The following is a 24,899-nucleotide window of genomic DNA, read 5'->3' as shown; positions in this document are numbered from 1 at the left end:
CTGTGATAGTGCAGGTGATATAAGACTGCTGGAAGCCACGTGGCCAATGGCAGGTTTGGATCCTGAGTCAACCTGAAACATTAAGTGCACAGTTGAGGTGCTGACCCGCTCAAGGACTGGGATAAGGGTATGGCAAGGGTGACAAGGCCCTGTGGGGTATCTCTCTCTTTCTCTCTCTCTCTCTCTCTCTCTCTCTCTTTCTTTCGTGCTCTCCTTGTGCCCTCTCTAAGTAAACTTTTTTTTTATTTTTGGAGAGACTTTCGCTGTAGGGTGCGTGCGCTCGCCAGACAGACAAAGAGAGACATAGAGACAGAAAGTGAGAAATCACACCCGGGGGGATAGTCATGCCACAATCCCTTCTTCTCCATTCTCCTCTCGGGATCTTGGGCATGCACGCACACGCGCCTGGCGTGAGTTTTAAGCCACCGGGTCCAGGACGCGAACCACGGTCGACTACGTGGGAGTCCAGTGACATAGCCATTACGCTAACTGCTGGTTCCCTAGGTAAACTTTTATAAAACAACAAAACCCATCACAATAGTTTCACCTATTTTCAACAGATACTTTCCAAGAATCTCAGTGGATGCCTGAAACAAAGGATAATACTAAACCCTATGTATAGTGTATTTCTTCCTGTGTATTCATATCTATGATCAGGTTTAATTTATAAATTAGATGCAGTAGTAAATTGACCATAACTACTAATAAAATAGAACAGGGCCAACTGGTGGCATAGTAGTTAAGGTAGCTGGATCCAACATGGATGACTACACAGCATGAGATCCAGACCTGGTGGCTTGGAAACCATGCCACATGCATGTCCATGTGTGGCCAAAATCCCAAAGGAGAAATGGAGAAGGGATTGAGGTGTGAACATCCCTCCTGGGGAAGAAGCTTTCTCAGTTTGCTTCTTTCTCTCTCCTGTCTTTATCAATTGCAAATGCCCTCTAGCAATTTTTTTTTAAATAATAAAATTCAAATTAAATGGAATCATTACAGCATATAGAATAGAAGTTACATGAATATGGTCTCTCTCAATATATCTTATTGTACAGAGGTTCCTCAACTCATGATGAGATGGTGGGACCAGCAGATAACAGAATGGTTACGTTGCTGGACTCCCATGTAGTTTGAGTCCCAGACCAGGTGGCTTAAACTCGCACCAGGCACATGTGCGTGAGTGTCCAAGATCCCAAGAGGAGAATGGAGGAGAAGAGATTGAGGTGTGTCCATCCCCCCGAAGGGTGATTTCTCGCTTTCCGTATCTCTGTTTCTCTCTGTCTTTCCGGCGAGTGCATGCACCCTATGGCAAAAACCTCTCCCCACCCCCCCAAAAAAATTATGATGAAGTGGCACCCAATAAATTCATCATACATTGAAAATATTGTCAGCTGGGACCAGCAGTTGGTATAATGGCTATGTCGCTGGACTTCCATGTAGCTGACTGCAGTTTGAGTCCCGGACTTGGTGGCTTAAACTCACACCAGGCGCGTGTGCATGCATGCCTAAAATCCCAAGAGGAGAATGGAGGAGAAAGGATTGTGGCGTGGCCATCGCCCCAGGGGGTGATTTCTTGTTTTCTGCTTCTATGTCTCTGTCTTTCTGGTGAGCATACATGCTCTATAGCAAAAACCTCTCAAAAAAAAAAAAGTTTTGTGAGTTGAAATGTATTTAATACACCTAACCTACTGAACATCATAGCTTAACATATCACGGACATGCTCAGAACACGTATATTAACCTACACTTGGACAAAATTGACACAAAGTCCATTTTATAATAAAGTGTGTGTCCAGAGTCAAAATAAATAAATGAATAAATAAATAAAAACACATTAGTGAGGATTTTCTTGCTGATGGGAACTCTTCAGAGTCCAAGTGATACAGGGATCACAAGGCGAGAGGCAGGAGGGAAGGCATCTCTGTCTCATCCCCTCTCCTTATAAACACCAGGATTCAATTACGGGTGCCCACACTAATGTCTTCATCTAGTCCTAATCTGGTCCCAAAGGACCTCCCTCTCAGCACCACAGTCAGATTAAGTTTGCACTCCCTGAATTCCAAATCCTAACGTTAAGATTGCAACCGAATCTTAACACATGGATGGGAAACCATAGCAGTGGCTTTATACCCTGCACTGTGAAAAGAGAAAGAAAAATTATATTTTCACCCAAAATATTGATGTAGTATTCACATTGTGTGTGTTCTTATATACATATCATTGTTTCCTTAACAGAAATTTCACAGGGATTTCGCTCTGGCTTTTTGTTACCCTGACAATTCCCACTCAATCACGTTGCACTTTTTTATTTGCCTTTTTTCTCTGTCAGACACCAGGATGAATATAAACTCCATCCCCTCTCCAATGGCCTCTCTGATGCGTTTGTACTTTTTACATCCCCTTTCCCTGTAGCATTTGAAGGAAATTCCTTTGGCTCTTTGGCTTTCCCTCAGAGTCTGAAACTTTTGTATTGCTAATAGAACTCGCTTCATTAGCATTTCAAATCCTGGGATGCTCTTAGAGATCAGTGTTAGCTCTGAGGGGCTCTCCAACCCCAACTTGATTTATCAAATCTGTTTAACTGGAGAATGGCCCATACATTTGACCTTATTTCTGCCAACGTATCTCATCAGAAAATCCTTTTCAAGAATTCTGCAGTTCTGAGTTGTTCTTCTGTCCCTCTGCCTACTATGTACGTTGCAGGTGAAAAAGCCATACTTAACTTCATTTTAAGTGGGTAAGTCATGAGTGGTTGATGGGTCAGAGACTGGATTGATAGGTAAGTAGGTGAGCAAATAGGTAGACAGACAATTGGGTTGATGGATAACCAGAAGGGCAGATGGATTGTTAGATGAGTAAATGAATGGATGGGGAGATATTAGGTAGATAAATGAATGAGTGAGTGGGAGGATGGATGGATGGATAAATACTGGATGGAATGAATGGATAGATGAATGGATGGAAAAATAAGATAATAAGTAATACAAATCTTCCATCTTATGCCATAGCTTTGCTATTTAATTAGCTAATTGGCCTTCAATTCCTGAGGTTGAATGACATTGAGGAAGAAAAACAAGCCATGTGATCTGTTTTCTACTTCCCACAGGAGCACCATTGTGGGGTTTGTCAGATATTTCAGAGCCAGGGCCAGCAGGTGATGTAGTAGTTAAGACACTGGACTTTCACAGGGCCAAACACGGTTCGAGTCCTGGATTTGGTCGTTTGAAAATCACACCAGGCACATGTGCATGTATGCCCAAAATCCCAAAAGGAGATTGGAGGAGAAGGGATTGCAGCATGGTCATCCCTTTGGGGATTGACTCTCACTTTCCCTCTCACTGTCTTTCTGTCTCTCTCCTTTCTGGGGAGTTCTTGTGCCCTATGACAAAAATCTAAAAAAAAATTCACAGCATTCTGACTCAGTGTCTGCTTTGTGAAATGAACTACCCTCCTTTAGAATACACAGTAGTCTCCCCTTATCCACTGTGAATACTTCCTTTTTGAAAAAATAAATTATCTTAATTTTATTTATTCATTTATTTATTTTAATTTGACCACACACACACATACACACAGAGGGAAAATAAGAAAACAAGCCAGCAGGTCCAGGACTCAAACCGTGGTTGGCCATGTCGGAATGTCCAGCACCTTAACCACCACGCCACCTGCTGGCCCTCCCATAAATACTTCCTGAACTCTCCAATTGATGCCTGAAACTGCAGATAGTCCCAAACCTATGTATATCATGTTTTCTCCTAAACATACATGCCTGTGATACATTTAATTTATGAACTGTACACAGAGATTAGCAACAATAACTAATGATAAAATGTAAGAATATGGGACCAGCAGTTAGCATAATGACTATGTCACTGGACTCCCATGTAGTTGACCGCAGTTCGTGTCCCGGACCCGGTGCCCTAAAACTCACGCTGGGCATGTGTGCCTGTGTGCCCAAGATCCTGAGAGGAGAACGGAGGAGAAGGGATTGCGGTGTGGCCATCCCCCCTGGGGGATGATTTCCCGCTTTCTGTCTCTCCGTCTCTCTCTGTCTGTCTGGCAAGCGCACGCGCCCTATACCAAAAACTCCCCCCCCCAAAAATGTAAAAATATAACAATATGCCAACCTCACCACTCTCATGGCTGTTATTAAGTAAATAAGGGTTAATTGGACACAAGCACTGAGGAACTGTGACAGTCTAATAACCAAGATGGCTACTCAGGGCAGGCTGTGTATACAGGGTAGATAAACTCAACAAAGGGATGATCAGGACAGAGGTGCTGGGTAGGAAGGAGCAGAATATCACAAGATTTTTACACTACTCAGAACGGCACATCACTGAAAATTCATAAATTGTTTCTTTACCTTTCTATTGATATTTTTTGGAACTTGGTTAAACCCGAGTATCTGAACCTGTGGCAAATGTAACCACAGATAAAGAAGGACTGTACATAACCAGCTTCCAGCACCAAAGTACCTCTGCCTGGGAGGATGGACGCCCTGGGGACAGTCTTTGCACTCACATCCCTCCCTGAGCTTCAGTGACGAAACATACACATCCCGTAGTACTTACTAGTAATTTATTCTTCTTTCAGAACTATGACAAGAGGGATGAACAGGGGGAAATGCCAAATAGAAATTTAAAAAGAAAAGAAAAGAGAGGAGGGTGTCTTTTTAAATGATTAGTGTCCCTTTTCCTTCACCCACCCCACCCTTATGTCTGCCTGCACCTTGCATGTCTCGTGCCTGGGAATGGATATGTCAGTGCCTGTGAGAATTTTTGTGTTTAAACATCAGAAGGGATTTGTCCAATTTTGAGCACAGCTGCCTGTAACACTGGTACACAGAGACGCCTGCTCTTTCTTCAGAAAACTCTCCAGTTCAAACATGTTTACAAACCAATGATTCATGACGTTTCTTTCTGGATTGTCCAGTGGGTAATTGCTGTACAAAAACCAGAGAAACAGATGTAGACCCTGAACCTGGGCTATAAATTTTTGTTTTATGATTATGGGTTTCAAATGTGCTGTGTCTCACTGACAAATACACAGTTACTCTGAAACAAAATGGGTATTGCTTCCAAACTTTTGCTTTTTGCTTTTGTGTGTGTGTGTTGTTTCCTTGTTGGTTGGAAATACTTTTACTAGGACGTGGATCAAACACAAAGAAAATATAGGAGATGACACAAATCAGAATACTCTTTTAGGTTGTACCAAGAAGTATTTGAAAACGTTTCTTCCGACTATTTGATGAATGCTTAAAACGAGTGTCAATAATCTAAACTTCGTTATCGACACATTTAAGTAGTCAATTTTCATTTTCTATCCTATTCATCTTTATAGGACATAGCTATGTAGTTAAAGAATTGTGGTTTATTTGGGTGTTTTTCCTTAATCTTTCTTAAGATGAAAAATCCAGAGGAAGCATAAAGTTTACAAGAAGTGTAAGCATTAGATACACTTATGAAGACATTATAATAACTGTGGCTAAATTGTGGGCCTACTTTATAAATTAATCCTTAGAGTAAGTAATAGCTCTAATCATTGCCATCCACATAATTAATTCATGATGAGAAAGGATAAATTGATTAGTGACTACAACTATTCTATAAGAAACTCAAAATAGTCTATTTACAAGGATTTAAATAGTGCTCATTTATTACAAGGTCCAAGTTCCTTGTTTGATGGCTGAAAGAACCTGAAGGTGATTATACATTTTCTTTCTTCTTGTACAAAGAAAGAAAACCCCAAGTTTCCAACTCCCATTATGCACAGACACACAAACATTTTGTTGTTATTTTTTGTGCAATAATACAGTATAGGGTGAAGAAATTTGGGAGTAGTCTTCCCCCTTTTTAGATGAAGCTGGTTCTCTAGCTCAAAGAATGAGGGACCAGCAGTTAGTGTAATGGCTATGTCGCTGGACTCCCATGTAGTCGACCATGGTTCACGTCCCAGACCTGGTGGCTTAAACTCACGCCAGGCGTGTGTGTGTGCGTGCTCAAGATCCTGAAAGGAGAATGGAGGAGAAGGGATTGCGGCATGGCCATCCCCCGGGGGGTGATTTCTCGCTTTCTGTCTCTCTGTCTCTCTGCCTGGTGAGCACACACGCCCTATAGTGAAAACCTCACCAACAAATAAAAATAAAATAAAAAAAAGAATGAGAGAGAACAGAGCGTGGAGGACACTCATCCCCATCTTCAGCTCCCTGGGACCACCGCATCTACCCTTCCGAAAGATATTTAGCAAGGAAGTGGGCCAACCTCTGCTGGAGGGCAGGTACAGGTATACACACACCTGTAAGTGGTGCCTTGTTTTTCATCTCTGGCTTACGTTCCTTTTGCTACACTATAAAGATAGCCGCTCCCTCCCCTGTAACTTTTTACTCACTTCCATTACCTGGGTATAAGTGAGTCTAGTTTCCAAGGATCTCTGAGGACCTTAAATAAGCTTTTGGAGTTATAAGTCTCATAGACACAGTAGAAATGAACACCAAATATGGTGCTTTGTGTATCTTTACAACTATCTTAATGACAGTGTGTTAAATGTTCTGTAAATTCCTCTGTGCTCCCTTGCTTAAAATGTGTGTTTTCTTTGTCATGACAGAGTTTCTTATAATAAGGCTCTATTACGAAATGACAGCCATATATTAGAAAAGAGAGAGAGAGAGAGAAATAACAAACACACAGTTTCAGCAAAATCTCATCCCTTTATCATCCTGAACTTTGGAATAGCAAGAGCTGAGCTTGCTGGGCTGAAATTGTTGTAATGTACCTCCATGAAAGGAGCTTTGATTTGGTAAGTGTGTGCGATGCATACTTTCCATGTTCTACCACAGTGCCACTTAGCAACTCGCTAGACAGAGTTTCAGCATGGGGTGGGGTCCCCCCCCCCACAGGCTTTTTAAAAGGTCTGGATGCCAATGCACATTCCAGCAGAACCCACCAAAATGAGGCTGGAGCTCCATTCTTCCCTGCAAGGGGCAAGAAGGTTCCCCCTCCTTCCCCCTACACTGTCTCCCACTCTGTCCTTGTTTTGTGAATTATAAGTCATACCAGAGAGGCTGTGGAGGAGAGAGAGAGTGGTTTAATTCCTCCCCAGAGTTTCCTTTTTTAGATGTAAGTTGCATCCTCTAAGCAAGCCGTGCAAAGACTGCAGGGTGGATTGGATCCCCCTTTTAACGCTGTCTGCCTGAGTTTATTTGTAAAAAGTGCATCTGCTCTTCCCGGTGTTGTAAGACTAGCTAGAAAGCAGGTCCTTCCTCTAGGTTGGATCCACAAAGGAAGTATTTTTTAAAATAATTTTCTCTTAAGATTACTTTTTAAAAAAAATATTATTTTATTTATTATTATTATTTTTTAAGTTGCTTCAGGGCACATGTCCTCACTAGAGACAGACAGAGAGAGAGAGAAAGAGAGAGAGAGGGAAAATGAGAAAATATGTCACCAGGTGTGGGACTCAAACCACAGTGGGCCATGTGGGAATCCAATGCTTCAACCACTATGCCACCTGCTGGCCCCCAAATTACTCTACTTTTTAAAATGTCCAAAATTGGGTAGGGGCTGGCATGGACAAACAACTGGCCCTTGAAAATATAAAATCATTCTACTTAGCCAGTTTTCAAACTATGTGTTTAATTATGTGGTGGGGAGTACATGGGCATGATGCCTGGGGTTACCAAGATGCTATTCCGGGTGTGAGGCTGTGGGGACAGCCATGTAATTGTCACACTGGACTGGAGGTCTAGGGATCTGGTTCTCATCACACTCCTGAGCTATGGGTCTTGGGGCCGGTCTAGGTTCCTTAGGCTCCTGTTTCCCCAGTTGAAAGATAACCAGAATGAGTCACAGCTAACATTTGTTCCAACACTTTCACTTGAGTTCCTTACAAATGTGATTTTTTTTTTTGTACTCCCAGCAACTCACTGGGGTGGTTAGTATTCTGTGCCCATTTTACAGATGAGGAAACTGAGTCCCAGAGAGGTTAGATCGTTGTCCCAGATGTTGCAGTTGGTAAGTGGTGGCGCCGGAATTGGAATCAAGTTAAGTTTGACTCCCAAATCCATGCACGGTACACTCTGAGCACTGTTCTCTGGGATTATGATCTAAAATCTTGTGTGTGTGTGTGTGTGTGGGGGGGTGGTGGTAGGCAGAAGTTAACTATTTCTTGACTACTCCATATACTGCCTATACCCTGGAGAGGATTTTTAAAAGGACATGAATCCACAGAACTGGATTGCAGAGCCAAGGCAATTCCTCTGGCCAGAGCTTGCAAGAGGGAGTAAGAGCAAAAGACGACGGAATGGAAAGTTTCTCCATCCCAGTCTTCCCCAAGGGGTAGGTGTTTTCTGCTCTGCACGTTAGGGGTTGCATGTGGTTCCTTGAGAGTGGAAAAATACATACGTTACCAGGAATGTCACAGACAGAGAGACGCACAGAGGAATGTAAAGGGTGGGCTGGGGGCGAGGCGGTGGGCGGGAGGCGAGCGGGGCCAAGGGGGCCACACCGGTCTCCAATCTACACCCGCGAATCCTAAAGGCATTAAGACGGAGAAGTTGGCGCTCAGCGAGAGCCAGGAGCAGCGTGCTGGCTCCTCCCCTGCTCATTTTAAAAAGCACTTCTTGCATTGTTTTTAAGGTGAGAAATGGGGGAGAAAGCGCCGGCGTGCGCGCTCGCTGCCTGCCTCTCCGGCTGTCTGCTTTTGCAGGGCTGCTGGGAGTTTTTAAGCTCTGTGAGAATCCTGGGAGTTGGTGATGTCAGACTGGTTGGGTCATTTGAAGGTTAGCAGCCCGGGAAGGGTTCACCGAAAGTTCACTCGCATATATTAGGCAATTCAATCTTTCATTCTGTGTGACAGAAGTAGTAGGAAGTGAGCTGTTCAGAGGCAGGAGGGTCTATTCTTTGCCAAAGGGGGGACCAGAATTCCCCCATGCGCGCTGTTTGAGGACTGGGATGCCGAGGACGCGAGCGAGCCGCGCAGGGCTTGTCTGGGCACCGTCGGGGTAGGCTCCGGATCGCATTCGGAAGGCTTTTTGCAGGCATTTGCTTGGAAGGAGAACTTGGGATCTTTCTGGGAACCCCCCGCCCCGGCTGGATTGGCCGAGCAAGCCTGGAAAATGGTAAATGATCATTTGGATCAATTACAGGCTTTTAGCTGGCTTGTCTGTCATAATTCATGATTCGGGGCTGGGAAAAAGCCCAACAGCCTACGTGCCAAAAAAGGGGCAGAGTTTGATGGAGTTGGGTGGACTTTTCTATGCCATTTGCCTCCTCACCTAGAGGATAAGCACTTTTGCAGACATTCGGTGCAGGGGAGATCATGTTTGACTGTATGGATGTTCTGTCAGTGAGTCCTGGGCAAATCCTGGATTTCTACACTGCGAGTCCGTCTTCCTGCATGCTCCAGGAGAAAGCTCTCAAAGCATGCTTCAGTGGATTGACTCAAACCGAATGGCAGCATCGGCACACTGCTCAATGTAGGTTTCTTTTTCTCCCTTCTTCTACCAAGTAAAAGAAAATTGTTTCTTTCTTTTTTTTTTTTGCATGCCATAAAGACATTGGAAATAAACTGCATTGGTTGCGAGACAAAGGATTTAAGGATTTAATGCTGAAAGGGTGTGTGAGAGGCTGGCGTGCATATTGATTCCCTCCGCTGAAAATTTCCTGTTAGTTATTTTCTTCCCAAATAACCCCTCCCGCACCCACGCTCTCCTTTAACCCACCTTGCAGGCTCTTGAGAACAGTGTGTAAAATATGCATGGAGGGAGGGGAAAAGGAGAGGGTGACCACAGGACTTTGGAACATTCTTCAAGCAGGACAGGATGGCCCGTTGTGCAATTTTTAGGAAAATAGATGCAGAGGGGAACGTCACTTTGCTGTTCTTTGGGTTAGCAACTGGCTGCATCCACCCCCCTGTCCCCTCTGTGTATTTCATCGGGACGAAGTAATTCAAATGTGACATCTTCCTTGCAAAGTCTTTAGCCTAATGAAGGTGGCTGCTGCTCCCGAAGTTCCTAAAGTACCAGTTCAGGCTACCGCCTCCAATGTTTTCCTTGCTAAGGGGAGGCAATATTTCTTAGCATTGACCCCTGCTGCCACCTTTTCGAGTCACTTTGTTGGTCTAAGAAGTTGCTGTTTTGCTAGAAAACTACTGGCAATGAGCACACCTTGGGCTGAGCCATCCATTATTTTCCTATCTTGCAATTCAGCTGGGAGTCTGGACATTGGTTAAAGGGGAGGACATATAAGTGGAGTTTGGTGTTTTGTTTTGTTTTTTGAACAATATTGACTGTTTGGTTATCTGATGCTGACTTGGTGCCGAGGCACGCATCTGGTCAACAGTAGTAACCTGGCTGCAGGCTTGAGAAATGACCCGAGTTGCAGAAATCCCACCTTCCTGCGGCTGCAGCAGGAGCCTGCAAGGATGCATCCCTGCCCTGACAGTGATTTAGATAAATGGCTCAGCTATCTATCAAAATGTTTTTAGTACTTTATTTGACAATTCATTGGAGCATTAGCCTGAAAATGACATTTTAAATCTTTGTTTTCAAAGAGGTCAAAGTTTAACTGGAAGAAATTGAGTTTTCCTAATAACATAGTTGGCTTATCTAAAGAGAGAGAAGAAAAAGCAGAGGGAGACAATGACAGGGTTGAAATTGCCCTCTCTGAAACTTTTTCGTAAGAATAAAGACTTGCTTCTTGGGTCAGGAAATCAACAGGTTCGTAACTGAAAAATCAATAACCATTTGATGCCAACACTCTGGCTGTCTGGCTGAACATTTCGTAGAGCCCTAAGCAAGGCAAAAGGAATAATATCATTTTCAGAAGGTGTCCTCATCTTCAGGGGCTCCCCAAATACCTTTCCTTTCTTGCTGCCAGTTTTCTTTCTGGGGAGCTCATAGAAACAGAGTGTTAACTAAATAGTTTCCAATTCATTCACAGATCTTTTAGACCCGTCCGTCCTCTCTGTAGCAATTAAAACGGCAGGACAATTTCTGTTGGAATCCCAAGGAATTGGGGCTCTCTGAAACTTTCTCACTTTTAGAGAAAGTTGTCAGGAAACATATTTTTTAACAGAAGGGAAGGAAAATGTCTAGGATCCTCACAGAACGTTATTAGACCTGATAGAGTTGTTCCTTGTAGACATTCTCCCTCTTGTAATTAACCCTCCAAACATGCCTATTAAGCTGTAAGAGTTCGGGAAAAGCTTTGTTTGTTCTTGAACAAGTTAAACAAGGGATTTGCTTTATCTGGGGAGAGCGAGTGGTGAATGTGTCATTCGCCTAGGGCCAGCGATAAGCAAGAAGTGTTGATAAGCGCAAAGTTTAGCTAATCAAAGAAACTTGCATTAGACAAAGTAAATAAAGGCTTTTGACAAAGGGATTTCAGAAATTCCAGTGTCTTATTTTTGTAAGCAGGGCAATTAGTGCTTATTGTGGTCCATTTCAAGAGGGTTTGAATCCCACACCCCAACTTTAGGTGAAGTGAATAAAATGTAAATATTGCTTTTGCTCCTACAGAGTCACTTTAGCCTCCATAAACCAGTTTATGACGGTCAGTTTTGTTGTTAAGTTTCTAAATCATAAATAAAACAAAAACTTTTTTCTTTGTGAGATTCTAACAAACGTCTGTTGCATGCAGTGCTTGGCTTTGGATGGTATAGCTTGCTAGGGCTTTTGAAATGAATGTGTGTTAGGGCCACGTTTTATAACACACACACACACACACACACACACCTTTTCCATTTTCCTTAATGACTATTTTGATGAGAAGCAGATCTGTTTGTGCTCTTAACCCAGAGAAAACAGGGGGCCGAGAGAAAAAAAAAAACCAAACTAGTACTATATTCCAATTAAAACTAGGTTCTGCTTTGCGCTCCAATGTATTTTTTATGAGATGAGTGTGTGGAGTAAGTAAATAGACTCAAACCTTTGAACAAGAATACACGCGAAGCTTCCTTTGGAAAGGCATTCGAATATTCCTCTTATTTTCTTTTTAATTTTCAAAACAGAAAAATGATATGCCAACCAGCTGCTGCCTGCAGTAAGGCCTGTGAATTGCTCGTTATAAACATTCGAAGTCAGGATTAGGGGGCTACCTAGGGAATGTGGCATAAATAATATGATTGCAGACTGCTTCTGGAAGGAAGTCACTAAATTTCTATTCACATGCCTCCTGGATTATCTTGGTTTTAGGATGTTCCAGATGTTTTCAGCATTAATTGCTCTACGGGCATAGGATAAATCTTAATATTTTTGTGATCTAAATATAGTTGCTTTTGGTAGAAGCACAAGTGTGACAACTTCTTGGCTCCTTTCCCTATCTTCTCCCTCTTCAATACATCAAAAGGGGAAAGAAAAGAATGTTTTCTTTTTGAAATAGGATTTTGCTCATTAATGAGAAGAAATTACTTTTAAAACAAACAGTAGCAGTGTGTGATTAAGGAACAAGGAAAGTCCCCCTTCTCAAAGCCCTGGGACCCGAATTTTAAGTATTAAACAGTATCTAAATCCTCTCCTAGTGAGATATAAATTGGGGTCAAAGTGGCAAAATCAAAGATACCCTCTGAAAGAGAGCCTAAATAAAGACTGACAGCCACCGTATGAATTGAATGGGGTTTTGAATAAATATTTCGGTGAAAAGGCCCAATTGTTTTTCTAAAGTAGGACATAATTTTCTGCTTCTCAGCCACATGACGATGGTAACTAATACCATCAGAAAGAGGAGAAGAAAAGGGACTTTTGCTTAAATCTCCTCGAAGAGAGGGCAGGCCAGGGTTATTTGAACACAAGAGGAAGATTCATGAGATTTCCCTTCCCTGAAGAAAAGGAAAAATACATGAAAATATTGTCAGTATCCAGATTCGTTGGTACGTTTGGCAGCGGAGTATTGATACGCAACTTAGGAGGGCAAAAAATGCTTGAGTTTAAATTTTATCACCGGGAATTGTTGGGTTCCAAAACCCAAAACAGAACAGTAGAAGAGGCGGGTGTCTATGTGCTTAAATTTAAGCTATGGAAGAGTGATTTCGAAGCTCTAGTTAGAATGCGATTCGCTGGCCTAAATGTAAAACTCTTGCGTTGCATCAGGCCTGTTTTTCTTAATAGATAAATGACCAGAATGGCCATTTCTGAGAGGCTAACTGACCCCAAACCGGAAGTTTCTCATTTCTGGAAGCTTGGCTCTGACCATATACAACCAGTTTGCCATGGAATTTTCTTTAAAACGTAAGAATGAAAGAAAGTTCAGACATTTATAATTTGCTTTCAACCTATGCCAAGCCCTGAGATGGTTGAAAAAGAAAAACCTTACTGTTTTCTCCTTTACAAATTCCATAAATGCCATTAAACTGTATCCCAGAGGGGAGATAAATGCATGCTCAATGACAAAGTTTATAAATTCTGCCCCAGAAATGTATCATTTTTAAAATCACTGTTTTAAACATGCATGGATTTCTTTTAAAATTAGAAAGTTACTTTCTAAAGCAAGGTGGAGGTGTAAAGCCAAGATGCAAAATGTAAAACTCTTCTCAAGTTGCCCAGGACTTCATTAAACAATAAATGCAGTGTTCATTTTAAACCATCTTTTAAAAAAATCTCCTATAGAGTGCTAATAAATTTATGCGTAAATGACGTTTTTATTCTTCAAATGTTCTAATATAAATTCAGTTAACTATCAATTAAATAGATTATTTCAGAAATGGGAGTTTTTGATGAAGGTTAATCAGAAAAATCTTGGCTGAAGACCTTTCCAGGGATCTTAATGTAGAATCTCGCCTTTCAAATTACAGTGTAGTTATCGCAATCATATATTTCTGATTTTCTAGGATAACCCACTTGCAAATAGACTGCCACAGTTCCCACGTAAATCATGGAATTCTGCCAGATATTTCAATATTACGACATCTCCTAGACTGCCCCTTGAACCCAGGAGTGGTACAGAAAGTCTTTGTTTGGATTCTATGTTCCATATAACTAGAGCGCACACAGCTTAATTTTTTCATGATTGAAGATTGCCTTTTGTTTCTGGGTCATTCTTCTGGATGTGAATTCCTCTTGTAGCAAACTATAGATCTGTAAATAGAAAGCATTCCCTGTAAAGTGGATTGGACTGTGGTTTTTATTGCAGCCTGGGTATGCGTGCGTGCATGTGTGTGTGTGTGTGTGTGTGTGTGTGTTAGGAATGGAGGAGGGGGGTAGAATTAAATTGACTGGTTATGAGTAAGTCTGTATCAGCCCTATGCCAGCTTTAAAAAAAAAAAAATAGTTGGAGTGGGGGACGATGAAGGCTGGAGGACACAGTGAACTCAGGTTTCAGATTTATCAGTATCCTGTCTGTAAGTGGCTTGGCCTAAGTACCCCTTGTTAAATAGGAGATGAGATAACCTGCCTCATCTGTAAGATCTAATAACACCACCTCATCAGTCAATACCGTTGCCCTGAATTCTTCTCTTTTCATTCTCAGCTTCCTTACTTACCTCATTAAAAAGCATGATCCCTCTCCTGCGGCCTCCCCACACCCCTTTCAATGAATGAAAAATAAATTTGCAAAGAAGTTTTTTTTTTTTCTGTGTAGGAAGCAGCAGAAGGTAAATCTGCAAGCATTTTATTATGGGTCTTGAGCTTTCAGAGCGTCTTTGATGGGAATTGAAACAGGCGCTAGAACTGCTGAGTTGCCTCTTCTCTGGCCTTGCAGGGTGGGGAGCTGAAAAGGGACCATTCAGTAAGATAAGACTCTTGGTCCCCTGCATGATAAGGCGAGGATAACAGGAACTGACGTCAGCGTGGCGACCCAGCCTGGTCACACATTTCCTGTAGGCAGGGCACATGGATTCCAGGAGTCTCCAGGCCTCCCACAGCAGCTGATGAAGTGAGCCAGCCCAGCGCAGGAGAAAGAAGACAGCTGATGTTTACAGGGGAGATGGGCTGATAATGGTCCCGAGTCCCCAAAGCAGCAGATTTCTATAACAGAACAACGACCTTGGAGGACAAGAGGATGATTTTAGCAAAAGTGGATTCTGAGATGATCGGTTTACGTTTCCATTGTCATTTCATAGGTATTTGTTTCCCAGCTGTCAACAATTTTCTGCCAGTGTCTCCTAAGACAGTCTACTTAGCCATCTCCAAATATCATCCATCCATAAACCTAGCCCACGCTCCTTATAGAACCAAACGAGAGGGAATTCACATCGTCAGAGTTAATCCGGGGTACTCGGGTTTACTTTTGGAAGTACAAAGTTCCCACTCCCATCTGCATCAGATGACCATCTTACTAAAGCCATTTCATTAGCCACCAGCCCTGAAACCACCTAGCAGTTTTCCGCTCTTTTTCTCTTTTTTGTCTTTTCTCTTAAACCCAGATTTTTTGGACTTCCGATTATCTCTGATTTGAGACTTGGAGAAGGAGAAGTTCAAATGAAAAGGCCCTATTTTATTTTTTTTAACATGCACAGGCTTTCCTCAGTTAAAGGCTTTTAATGATAACTATTTAAGGTTTAGTATGGAATAAGGAGTAACTCTTCCAATTTGACCCAGATTTAGTGAAGTATTTGTTCTGTTGTTATTGATCATTTACTCTTTGCCTTGAATTAAAATTTTACCAAATCAGAAGGAAAAAAAATATATATAGCTGAGTTCAAAAGATTGCAGGTAAGACCAAATATTCCATGGGCACATCAATTAACAGGGAAAAGAAGATTTGGATCACATTTATGCCCATTTTTTTTTCCTATTTCAGAGTAGATGACCTCATATAATAAATCCCTTTTCTCACAAATATTAAAGCTTTCAGTGGCTACAATACCTTTGTCTTATCATCAAAGTCCATAATTATAAAAAGGCTGATGATCTGAAGGCCATTTCAGCTTCAAAAGATTTTTTAGGGTCTGGTCTATTGGAAAGCTTGGGGGTATAATTAACTAAAATGGAAATGGAGGCAGCAAAATTTAGTTCCTGATGTTTTAATTTAGCTCAGTACTGCCATGTGTTATTGAAGGCAAACATAATTATTTCATTATGGGCCTCCGAATGCTTTCACTGGCTTTAATGACAAAGAGCTGTATAAAAAGGCATATATTTTAATTAGTCCTTCTTATAGTTACATCAGATAAATAACAAATAATTGATGAAAAACGAGTCTTTGGGATGGACGATTTCACAGAGTGCGCTGGTTACAGTTTCACGATACAACCTTTCTCGGTCGCTTTGCGTTTTCATTCTCTGTGCATTACAGCAGGGGTACCAGGGAGCTAAATTACTGTTGTTGCCGTTTGATTATCAAAAAAGAGAAAAGAAATCACAATTAATGCCTTCGAATCGAAAGCTGAGACAGGTAGCTACACGCACATCTCCAAGAAAGGAAGTTAGCAGTTCCATTCATTTCACTCCATTCGTTAGCACTCATTTTGATCATTTTTACTCCTCGTCCTTTGGATTAAGACCATCAGGGGTTTCACATGCCGCTTTATGAACACGTATTCTCCTGAACACCTTTCTTCTGTCTTGCTGCCTTTTGGAAAACTTGCGAAAACATCCCTTGCGAAGGATGCACTGGAAATTCAGAGAGCCTTTTCCCACGTTACGGACCTGCTTCCTCCTTGATTTTATATGAAAACCCATTTCACATGATTCATCCGTTTGGGTGTACAGAACACTAATTGTTATTATTGATTTTAAATTCCGTGACCATTACAAGTAACCCAGATGACTGGCAGATAAAGGGTAATAATCCATGGAGTTCTGGAACTGTGTCATGTTTGTCTGGAGTACTTTATGTGATCAATATTAACTGCCCCATTGAAACTAACTGCTGTATCAAATAACAGTCAATCAAATGAATGTGCTTAGAGATTATTTATTGAAAGCTTTAATTGTTCACTGGGGCCCCGCTTATCAGAGGAAACAAAAGGAACTAGAGAGAGGATGAACAGGTTTGGATTTGCGGAGAAAGTTGGAAGATGCTGATGAACAGGGCATCTGTCTGCTACTCAGGGAAGAGTTTTCATAAACCCATGGTTGGGCTTACAATGGGTGTAAGTTGCAAATACTTTGGCAGAAGTGATCTTCTCACCGGTGCGCTGCAGACTCTCTGGAAAAGATAGTGTTGATATATATTTTATTGTCCTCAGCAAAGGGGGTGTAACTGGTCCTTCCCTAAGTCTTGCTCTGCTTCTTCTCATATGCATTCCCTTCCCGCGCATCTCCGCTCCCCTGCTCCTCGGCATTGCCAGCTGGTCTGAGATGACAGGATAGCCTTAGTTGACACACGATCAATTTCAACAGCTATGAGATGGGAACAAGCATGTCTACACTGTGGGATCTGTAGAAGAGTTGATTTAAGATCTTTGTCAATTAAGATTCTATTCTTATCCTGAAAACGTACAGATGGGTAGACCTTCTCAGATTCTGCCATGACACGTGGGTTATGTGCTTTCTTTAATGTTGTACAGAATTTGAGGCCACCTTCATGGCGCAGTGGTTATGCACTGCTTAAGAAAAGCTAGATCCACATGGTAACTATAGTTCATATCCCTGGCCCGGTCAGCCTGAAACATCCTGAGCATAGACCTAAGTGACCAGATTCTGACGGGCTGCAGGACTGGGGGAAAGGGATCTTAGTGTGACCAGACAGTGTGAAGGGTGCTCATCTCTCCCTCTCTCTCTCTCTTTTTCTCTCTCTCTCTCTCTTTTTCTTATGGGTATGCCCGTGCTCCATCATGAATAAGAGAAACATTTTCTTAATGAACAGTATTTTCTTTGTTGTGTCTAAATTAGTTATCGCTTTTCCTCAGGAAGTGGGTCCTTTGTCTATAGCTCATAACCGAGGTGACGGTCATTCCTGGTGTCACAGTTTGGGTAGCTCTGTGGTCCGGATTCAGAGGCCTCTGTTTACCGAACCCACATATTTTGTAGAAGTGATTGACTTTTACAAGTGGGCGTTGTCCTCGTCAAAGCTGTCATCCACACTGCACCGATGGCATCAGTGGTGCCCTATAGTTTTTCTGCTGCCTCTTGCAGTGTCCTATTCGACAAATGTCTCTGAGCTGTCTGGCATGTGTGCCAGGCTCCTCGAAATGTGGAGGACAGACACCAAGATGAACAGACATGCCCCCTCCCTCTGTACCCACAGTGTGATGGAAGAAGTTCGTGAACACAAGTCATTGTGACACAGCCCTCTTATAACACAAACACACAAACACAAAAATCTCCGCAGGACTTTGAGCCTGAGATTGATGGAAAGAACTAAAAAAGCCACTGAGAGTCACAGCAGGCCCATACGGTGGGTGACCAAATACAATAGGTTACACATTGCCGATACAGTGGAGTGGGCATAATAGTATTTTTAGTTCATAGGCCTCATAGGTAATCTTTAAATATATTGGGTAGTGAGAAAAGTCATGGCATGGGGCCGGCAGGTGGCGTGGTGGTTAAGGGCGCTGGACTCCCACATGACAAGACTGTGGTTCGAGTCCTGGCCCTGGCAGCGTGCTTGCTTGTTTGCTTTCTCTCTCTGTCTTTCTCACTCTCTCTCTCTCTCTCTGGTCAAATTAAAATTTAAAAAATGAATAAATAAAGTTCAACTGAAAAAAAGTCATGGCATCTTTTTCTTTTTCTTTTTCGGAGAGGTTTTTGCTATAGGGCACATTCACTCACCAGAAAGAGAGAGACAGAGAGACAGAAAGCTAGAAATAACCCCCCAGGGGGGATGGCCATACTGCAGTCCCTTCTCCTCCATTCTCCTCTCGAGATCTTGGGCACGCACGCACATGCACCTGGCGTGAGTTTAAGCCATCGGGTCCGCGACTTGAACCGCAGTCAACTACATGGCAATCCAGCAACATAGCCATTACGCCAACTGCTGGTCCCACATGGCATGTTTTTCTATGGCAAAAAATGTGTCACAACTTTCCTGATGACCCAATAGTTCACAAAGAGGAATCTTACACCAATTATAGAAAATGGAATAAATGTATACTTTCCAAACTTGCTCCTTAAAACACTCATGGTGGTTTCTGGAGTGTTTATCAATGATATTCTTTTTCGGGTTGGGTTTGATTCGATTTTCTTAAATCTCATATTTCAGTGCTTGATTGCTGTGTAACCAGCCATCTCCAAATCTACTGACCTAACAATTTATTATCTCATTATTCTGTGGATTGACTGGGCTCAGCTGGGCAGGTCTTCTTCTCCACATGGTGTCAGCTGGGGCCGCATCATCCGAGGCTAAACTGGGTGGAAGTCCAAGAGGGCTTGCACACCGCCTGGCAGCTGGTGCTGGTTGTCGGCTGTCGAGAGCACAGCTGGGTCTGCGGGCTGGAGTATCTGCCTACACAGCAAGGGCAGTGATATTCTGAGAGGCAGCAAGAAGAGGAAGCAGAATCACTCAGGTCTCCGAAAGGCTAGACCCAGAGTCACTTGCCCTGGATTCTACTGCTTAAGCCAGTCCAGATTCAATACATCGATCATTCAGTGGAGGAATGGCAAAAAACGTACAACAATCTCCAGTCTACCATAATGTAATACTATTATAATACTAGTCTCAGCATCTATGCTCCATAATAAGAAAGAAAATACTATCTTCTGAAAGAGACTACATTGAAGAACGATGGCTGAGCTGGAAGTTTGTTTATTTTTTGACTGGTTAAATATTTAATGAAATTCGACTCTAGTGACTGTGCATACTGTATTATCAGTTAATCCTCACAACCCTATGAGGAAGATATTATTATCTTCATTTTATAGATGAGGAAATTGAGACTCTGGGAAGGTGAGTAATGAGACTGCAGTAACACAAATAGTGAGAATAGAGCTGGTTTCAAATCCCAGGTAGGTCTTTTCTCTAACCTCCGTGTCTGGTTGTTCGCTAGGGGATCCTCAGCTTTGGCTGTTTGTCATCTCTGTTGGCTGAGTGAAGAATTCCTGACACAATTTTTGTACCTTAATAATACCAAAAAAGGATTATGAAGCATTTTAGATTTGGGGAAAGGAAGAGGAGAGGTAAAGAGCTATAACTCACATTTTTCCTGATTGCACCATTTCTTTAAATAAAACCACAGCCGTTTTTTTTTTTAAAAAGAAAACAATTGTTTATTTAATTTTATTTATTCATTCATTTATTTCAATTTGACCAGAGAGAAACACACACACACACACACACACACACACAGGGAGCGAGAGAGAAAGTGAGAAAGCAAGCCACCAGGTCTAGGACTCGAACCATGATCAGCCATTCAGCCATGTGGGAGTGTCCAGCACCTTAACCACCACACCACCTGCTGGTCTTCCACAGCCTTTTTTTTTTTTTTTTTTAGGCTATTTTTACTGAAGTGTGAGTGTGCTCACCAGAAAGATAGAAAGCAAGAAATCACCGCCAAGAGGGGATAACTACACTGCAATCCTTTCTCCTCCATTCTCCTCTCAGATCTTAGGCACGCACACACACGTGCCTGGCATGAGGTTTAAGCTGCCAGGCCTGGGACTAGAACGGCAGTCAACTATGTGGGAATCTAGCAACATAACCGTTCCGCCATCTGCTGGTCCCAAATCACATTAAAACTCTCCAAATTATGAAGCTGTTTACTATTTGCCCATTTTTTTAAAAAGAGTTTATTCATGAGAGAGATTGAGACGGGGACTGAGAAACCCTTCCCTAAGACTTCCAGCTTGTCAAGATCCTGGGCATGCATATACCCAACATTTTTTCTTTTGATTAATTTATTTACATTTAATCACATCTTTATAGTGTACAACATTTCTTTTTCCAGCACAAAGACTATGCATGTCAGTCAAGCCAAAGATATTATTCTATAACCTATTGGCAAAGAGCTTCTCATTTTTTGTACCCAGCATGTACAGGTCAATGCAGGCTTTAAACTTGCAGGCAGCCACATGGCTTCCACCACCATTGCACCCCAAAGCTGAGGTTTTTACACCCCATTTGTCCTTGAAGTTTATGCTGACCTGGTCACCGCTTTAGCTCCAAGAGTTGGGAGCTGAATGAGTTTCGCGTTTACGGAGGAGCCTCAAAACGTCTCATTGGGAAGGAAAGTCAGGGCAAATGCTGCTTTTCTTTCTTTCCTTCTTTTTATTTTTTAAGGTTTTTGCCATAGGGCACATGTGCTCATCGGAGGGAGACAGAGAGAGGGAGAGGAAAAGTGAGAAATCATCCCCTTGGGGGGACAGTCATGCTGCAGTCCCTTCTCTGTTCTCTTGGTAGTTCAGGCATGCATACACAGACGCCTGGCGTGATTTTCAAACTCAGGGTCTGGGACTTGAATTGTGGTGGCCATGTGGGAATCTAGCACTTTAATCATCATGCTACCTGCTGACCCAAACGTTGCTTTTCTTGTTTTCCTAGTTCACTTCTAAGCCTCGTCTGAAAATGGGTATTAATAGTTCATGTTAGGTGGTGCTTCTTAGTTAAACACCGCTTAAAAAAAAGAATAAGAAAGAAGGAAACTTTATTTTTTTCAAGGAATTATTTCATTTCATTTATTTATGGATCTATTTTTAATTTGACTACAGAAAGACAAAGTGAGAGAGGGAGAGGGAAAGCAGGAAAGCAAGTTGACGGGTCTGGGACTCGAACCGCAGTCAACCGTGTGGGAGTCTAGCACCCTCAACCACCATACCACCTGCCAACCCCAAGAAAAAGAAAACTTTCTAAGAGCTGGTGAAATTGAATTGATATTTTAAGACTTGCCACCTGTTTTAAATATCGAACATTAAGGAGCCTAAACCCAAGTTAACCTTTACTATTTAGCGAAATTTACATGAGTTGAAATGATTATTTATAGACTCTCAGACAATGATTTTATTTCAGTGACTTCAAATATATTTTAAGTGAAATATATGACAAGATTTCAAAAAGCTTGTGGAAAATGGAATTCAGGTACAACTTTATTTTGGTGCAAAAAAGTGTGAAATTTATGTATAATTTTTTTCATAGTGCACATTTTCGATGAACTTTTTTTTCATTTGCTAGAGGACTTTTGCACTCACTGGAGAGAGAGAGAGAAAGTAAGGAAACACCCCCCATGGGGGATGGTCACACCACAATCCCTTCTCCTTTATCTTCTCCTTTCAGGATTTTGGGCATGAATTCACACTTGCCTGGCATGTTTTTCAGGCCACTGGGTCCAGACCCAAACTGGGATTCAGTCAGCCATGTGGGATTCAGCCACCTCAACCACCGTGCCACAGGTTGGCTGTCCGTGAATGTTTTGGAAACCCCTCATATTGTTTCGCATACATTTTTAATGTCTATCCATCATATTCCATCTATTTCTTTCGTCTGAAATCTAATCTTATTGAGTGATGCATTCTGAGGTAAGAGAGACAGATGAGCAAACTGAAGTAGTATTAAGTCATGTTGTGGGTTCTTGATGGAAGCAGATCTAAATCTGTAAGTTGCTGACGAAGGATACAGGGGTGTATAGCCTGGCACAGTGCAGCCTGCTAAGTGGTCTCTGCTTTTTACATCTGTAAAATGGATCCATCATGCTTATTTTGTAAGCTAGGTCAAAGTCTCATAAAAGACTTACATAAAAGAGTGTATTTGGGGACCAGCAGTTGGCGTAATAGCTATGTCGCTGAACTCCCACGTAGTCAACTGAGGTTCAAGTCCTGGACCCAGTGGCTTAAACTCACACCGGGCACATGTGTGTGCATGCCCAAGATCCCGAGGGGAGAATGGAGGAGAAAGGATTACGGCGTGGCCATCCCCCTGGGGGGTGATTTCTCACTTTCTGTCTCTCTGTCTCTCTGTCTTTCTGGCGAGTGCACACACCCTATAGCCAAAACCTCTAAAAAATAAATAAATAGTGTATTTGACACCTAGTGTTTTATAAGTAGTCTATTTTCCCCAACGTTTTATTACAAAAATTTTTAAATGCATAAAAATGGAAAACACTTTACAGTGACTACCTGGAAACTCGCCATTTCATTTCCCATGAAAAGGACCAGGTTTCTTTTCTTGGTTTCTACCTACTTCTCCTTTTGTGTGTGTATACTATGTTTTGTGGACCAGGTTTCTTGCCTAAACTAGGAAGTCTTTGAGAGCAGGTGTTTGTTGAGTGTTTTACCACGGCTCTCCCAGTCCATGTATGGTACTTGGTCTACGATCAACCCTCAGTAAACCACAGTCGAGTCTGCGTAGCTATGAGTAGCTGAACCCTTTCAAGTAGTCATTCTCTGTGCTTGCCAATAGCACTGTCTGTGTTGGTGGACACGGTCTGTGATTCTGTGTTTTCCATCATGGGAGTCGCCAGCGACGTGTGGCTCTTGTGCACCTTGACATAGAGTTAATACGAGGAAACGCCCAAAAGCCTGTGGAGAAGCAGCCAGATGGTGGTGCCGCAGTGACAATCCCACAGGGGAAGGTTCTTGGTTCGCGTCCACAGACATCTTGGAGTCTGCCCCTGATCCGGAGCTGGTGGAGCTGGGGGTAGACGGTGGTGTAGGAACCCTGCGAAGCCTGCTTCCTCTCCCTGTCTTTTTCTTTCTCTCTCTGACTCATGGAGGAAGTAAATAACCTAAAATTTTTTGTGTAGAGTATGACATTAAAATACGAGTTTGTGTGAGTGAAAGAACATTTGAAATCTCTGCCTAGTTTTTTTTTTATAATGCACATTTTACCATGAAGAATGGTAAGTGTGAGTACATGCACCATCTATCCCAGAAGGGTGCATGCACTCAATAGAGAGAGACAGAGACAGAGAGAGAGAAAGTACCTCCCGATGGGGTGTGACCACATTGCAATCCTATTCCTTCTATTTCAACTTCCTATCCTTAGGGCACTAACACACACTCAACATGTTTTTCAAACCCCCGGGGCCAGATTTCGAATCCTGGTCGACTGTATGGGACCTGGCTACTGACACACAGCAGTTAATCACTGCAGTATGGGGCCAGCCCCTCCTTCAATTTGTTTAAGATCTCTCATACATCTGAGGAAGTGAAATTTAGTCGAATTTATTTAAAATTAATGTAACCTTCCATAGCTGCGTGTGGCTAATGGCTAATACCTTGAACGACACAGCTCTGTGTACTTAAGCTTCGGTTAGGTCTCTCGGTATTTGCTCATTCCCTGTTTATTTCCTGTTTCTCTCTAGCCTTTACTCTTCTCTCCTATTGCTATTAACAAGCTCTAATTATCTCTTTATGTGGATGGTAAACACAGTGCTGGAGAATGTCAACAGAGTACTGCGGGGTGGTGATGGCAGTCATTGTTGAACTGCCTTGCCTTATGGGTGGAACGAGTTTTCCTGGAGCCTGGCAAATATTTAGCACTTATTTTGCTAACATTTATTTGGCAGTGCTAAGCCAGGGTTTTTACAGAATCCCAGAGGGCTGGACTTAACTTCTGTTTCTTGTTGCAATCCTATCAGTGTGGTGTGCCGTGCTATGCTTTGCCCCACGCCTGCTTGGTTGTCCAGTGGACACAGAGTACCTGCCAACATGTTCACACTCCTTTCAACTCAGCTCACGTATCCCCGCAACTCTCTGGGAGACAGAGAGGAACAGGCATGTCCTATGCAACCCTCAGCCAACTTCTAGAATGCCAGGCACGCTCTCCCAGGTGCACCTGAGCCTGCTCGCAGATAGGCAGTTTGTTTTGTAACCCAGTGCTTGGCACACCAGAGCCCCTCAGAAACTCTCTGCTTTTGTTTATGCATTTTGGGGTTACTCCAGACACCCGAAGTAAAGTCGAGGAGGGTATCAAAAATGGGAGATCCAGGCTGGCTGTGATGATAAGTCCTTATCAATGTGTTAGCTGGAAAACTGACCTGAGAATTTGAGAGTGTTCCTTGGCCTTCTAGCACTCACTTGAATATCATGGGAACAGGTTTTTTCTTCTTTCTTTCTTTCTTTCTTTCTTTCTTTCTTTCTTTCTTTCTTTCTT

The 24,899-nt window shown here is 42.4% G+C and overlaps 1 protein-coding gene across 3 annotated transcripts in view; it reads left to right on the top strand.

Annotated features, from left to right (window-relative positions):
* The window catches only part of RARB (retinoic acid receptor beta), a 430,651-nt gene that overhangs the window by 227,450 nt on the left and 178,302 nt on the right, over nt 1-24,899 (top strand). The window contains exon 1 of one of the 3 annotated variants that reach the window (XM_006153325.3): nt 8,945-9,118. The exons of 1 other annotated variant lie outside the window; for it this stretch is intronic. Coding sequence is in view for 1 of the 2 variants with exons in the window: in XM_006153323.3 (XP_006153385.1) it covers nt 9,319-9,475 (157 nt within the window). In the remaining variant the exon portion in view is untranslated. Of the gene's footprint in view, nt 1-8,944; nt 9,476-24,899 lie in introns of those variants that run through there. One more of the 3 variants, XM_006153323.3, reaches the window with a different exon arrangement.

The sequence above is a fragment of the Tupaia chinensis genome, unplaced genomic scaffold (genome assembly GCF_000334495.1).
Source record: "Tupaia chinensis unplaced genomic scaffold, TupChi_1.0 Scaffold000368_1, whole genome shotgun sequence".
In the NCBI taxonomy this organism is placed as follows: domain Eukaryota; kingdom Metazoa; phylum Chordata; class Mammalia; order Scandentia; family Tupaiidae; genus Tupaia; species Tupaia belangeri.
The sequence above is the reverse complement of the archived record's forward strand: the minus strand, read 5'-3'. Positions and strand labels throughout refer to the sequence as shown.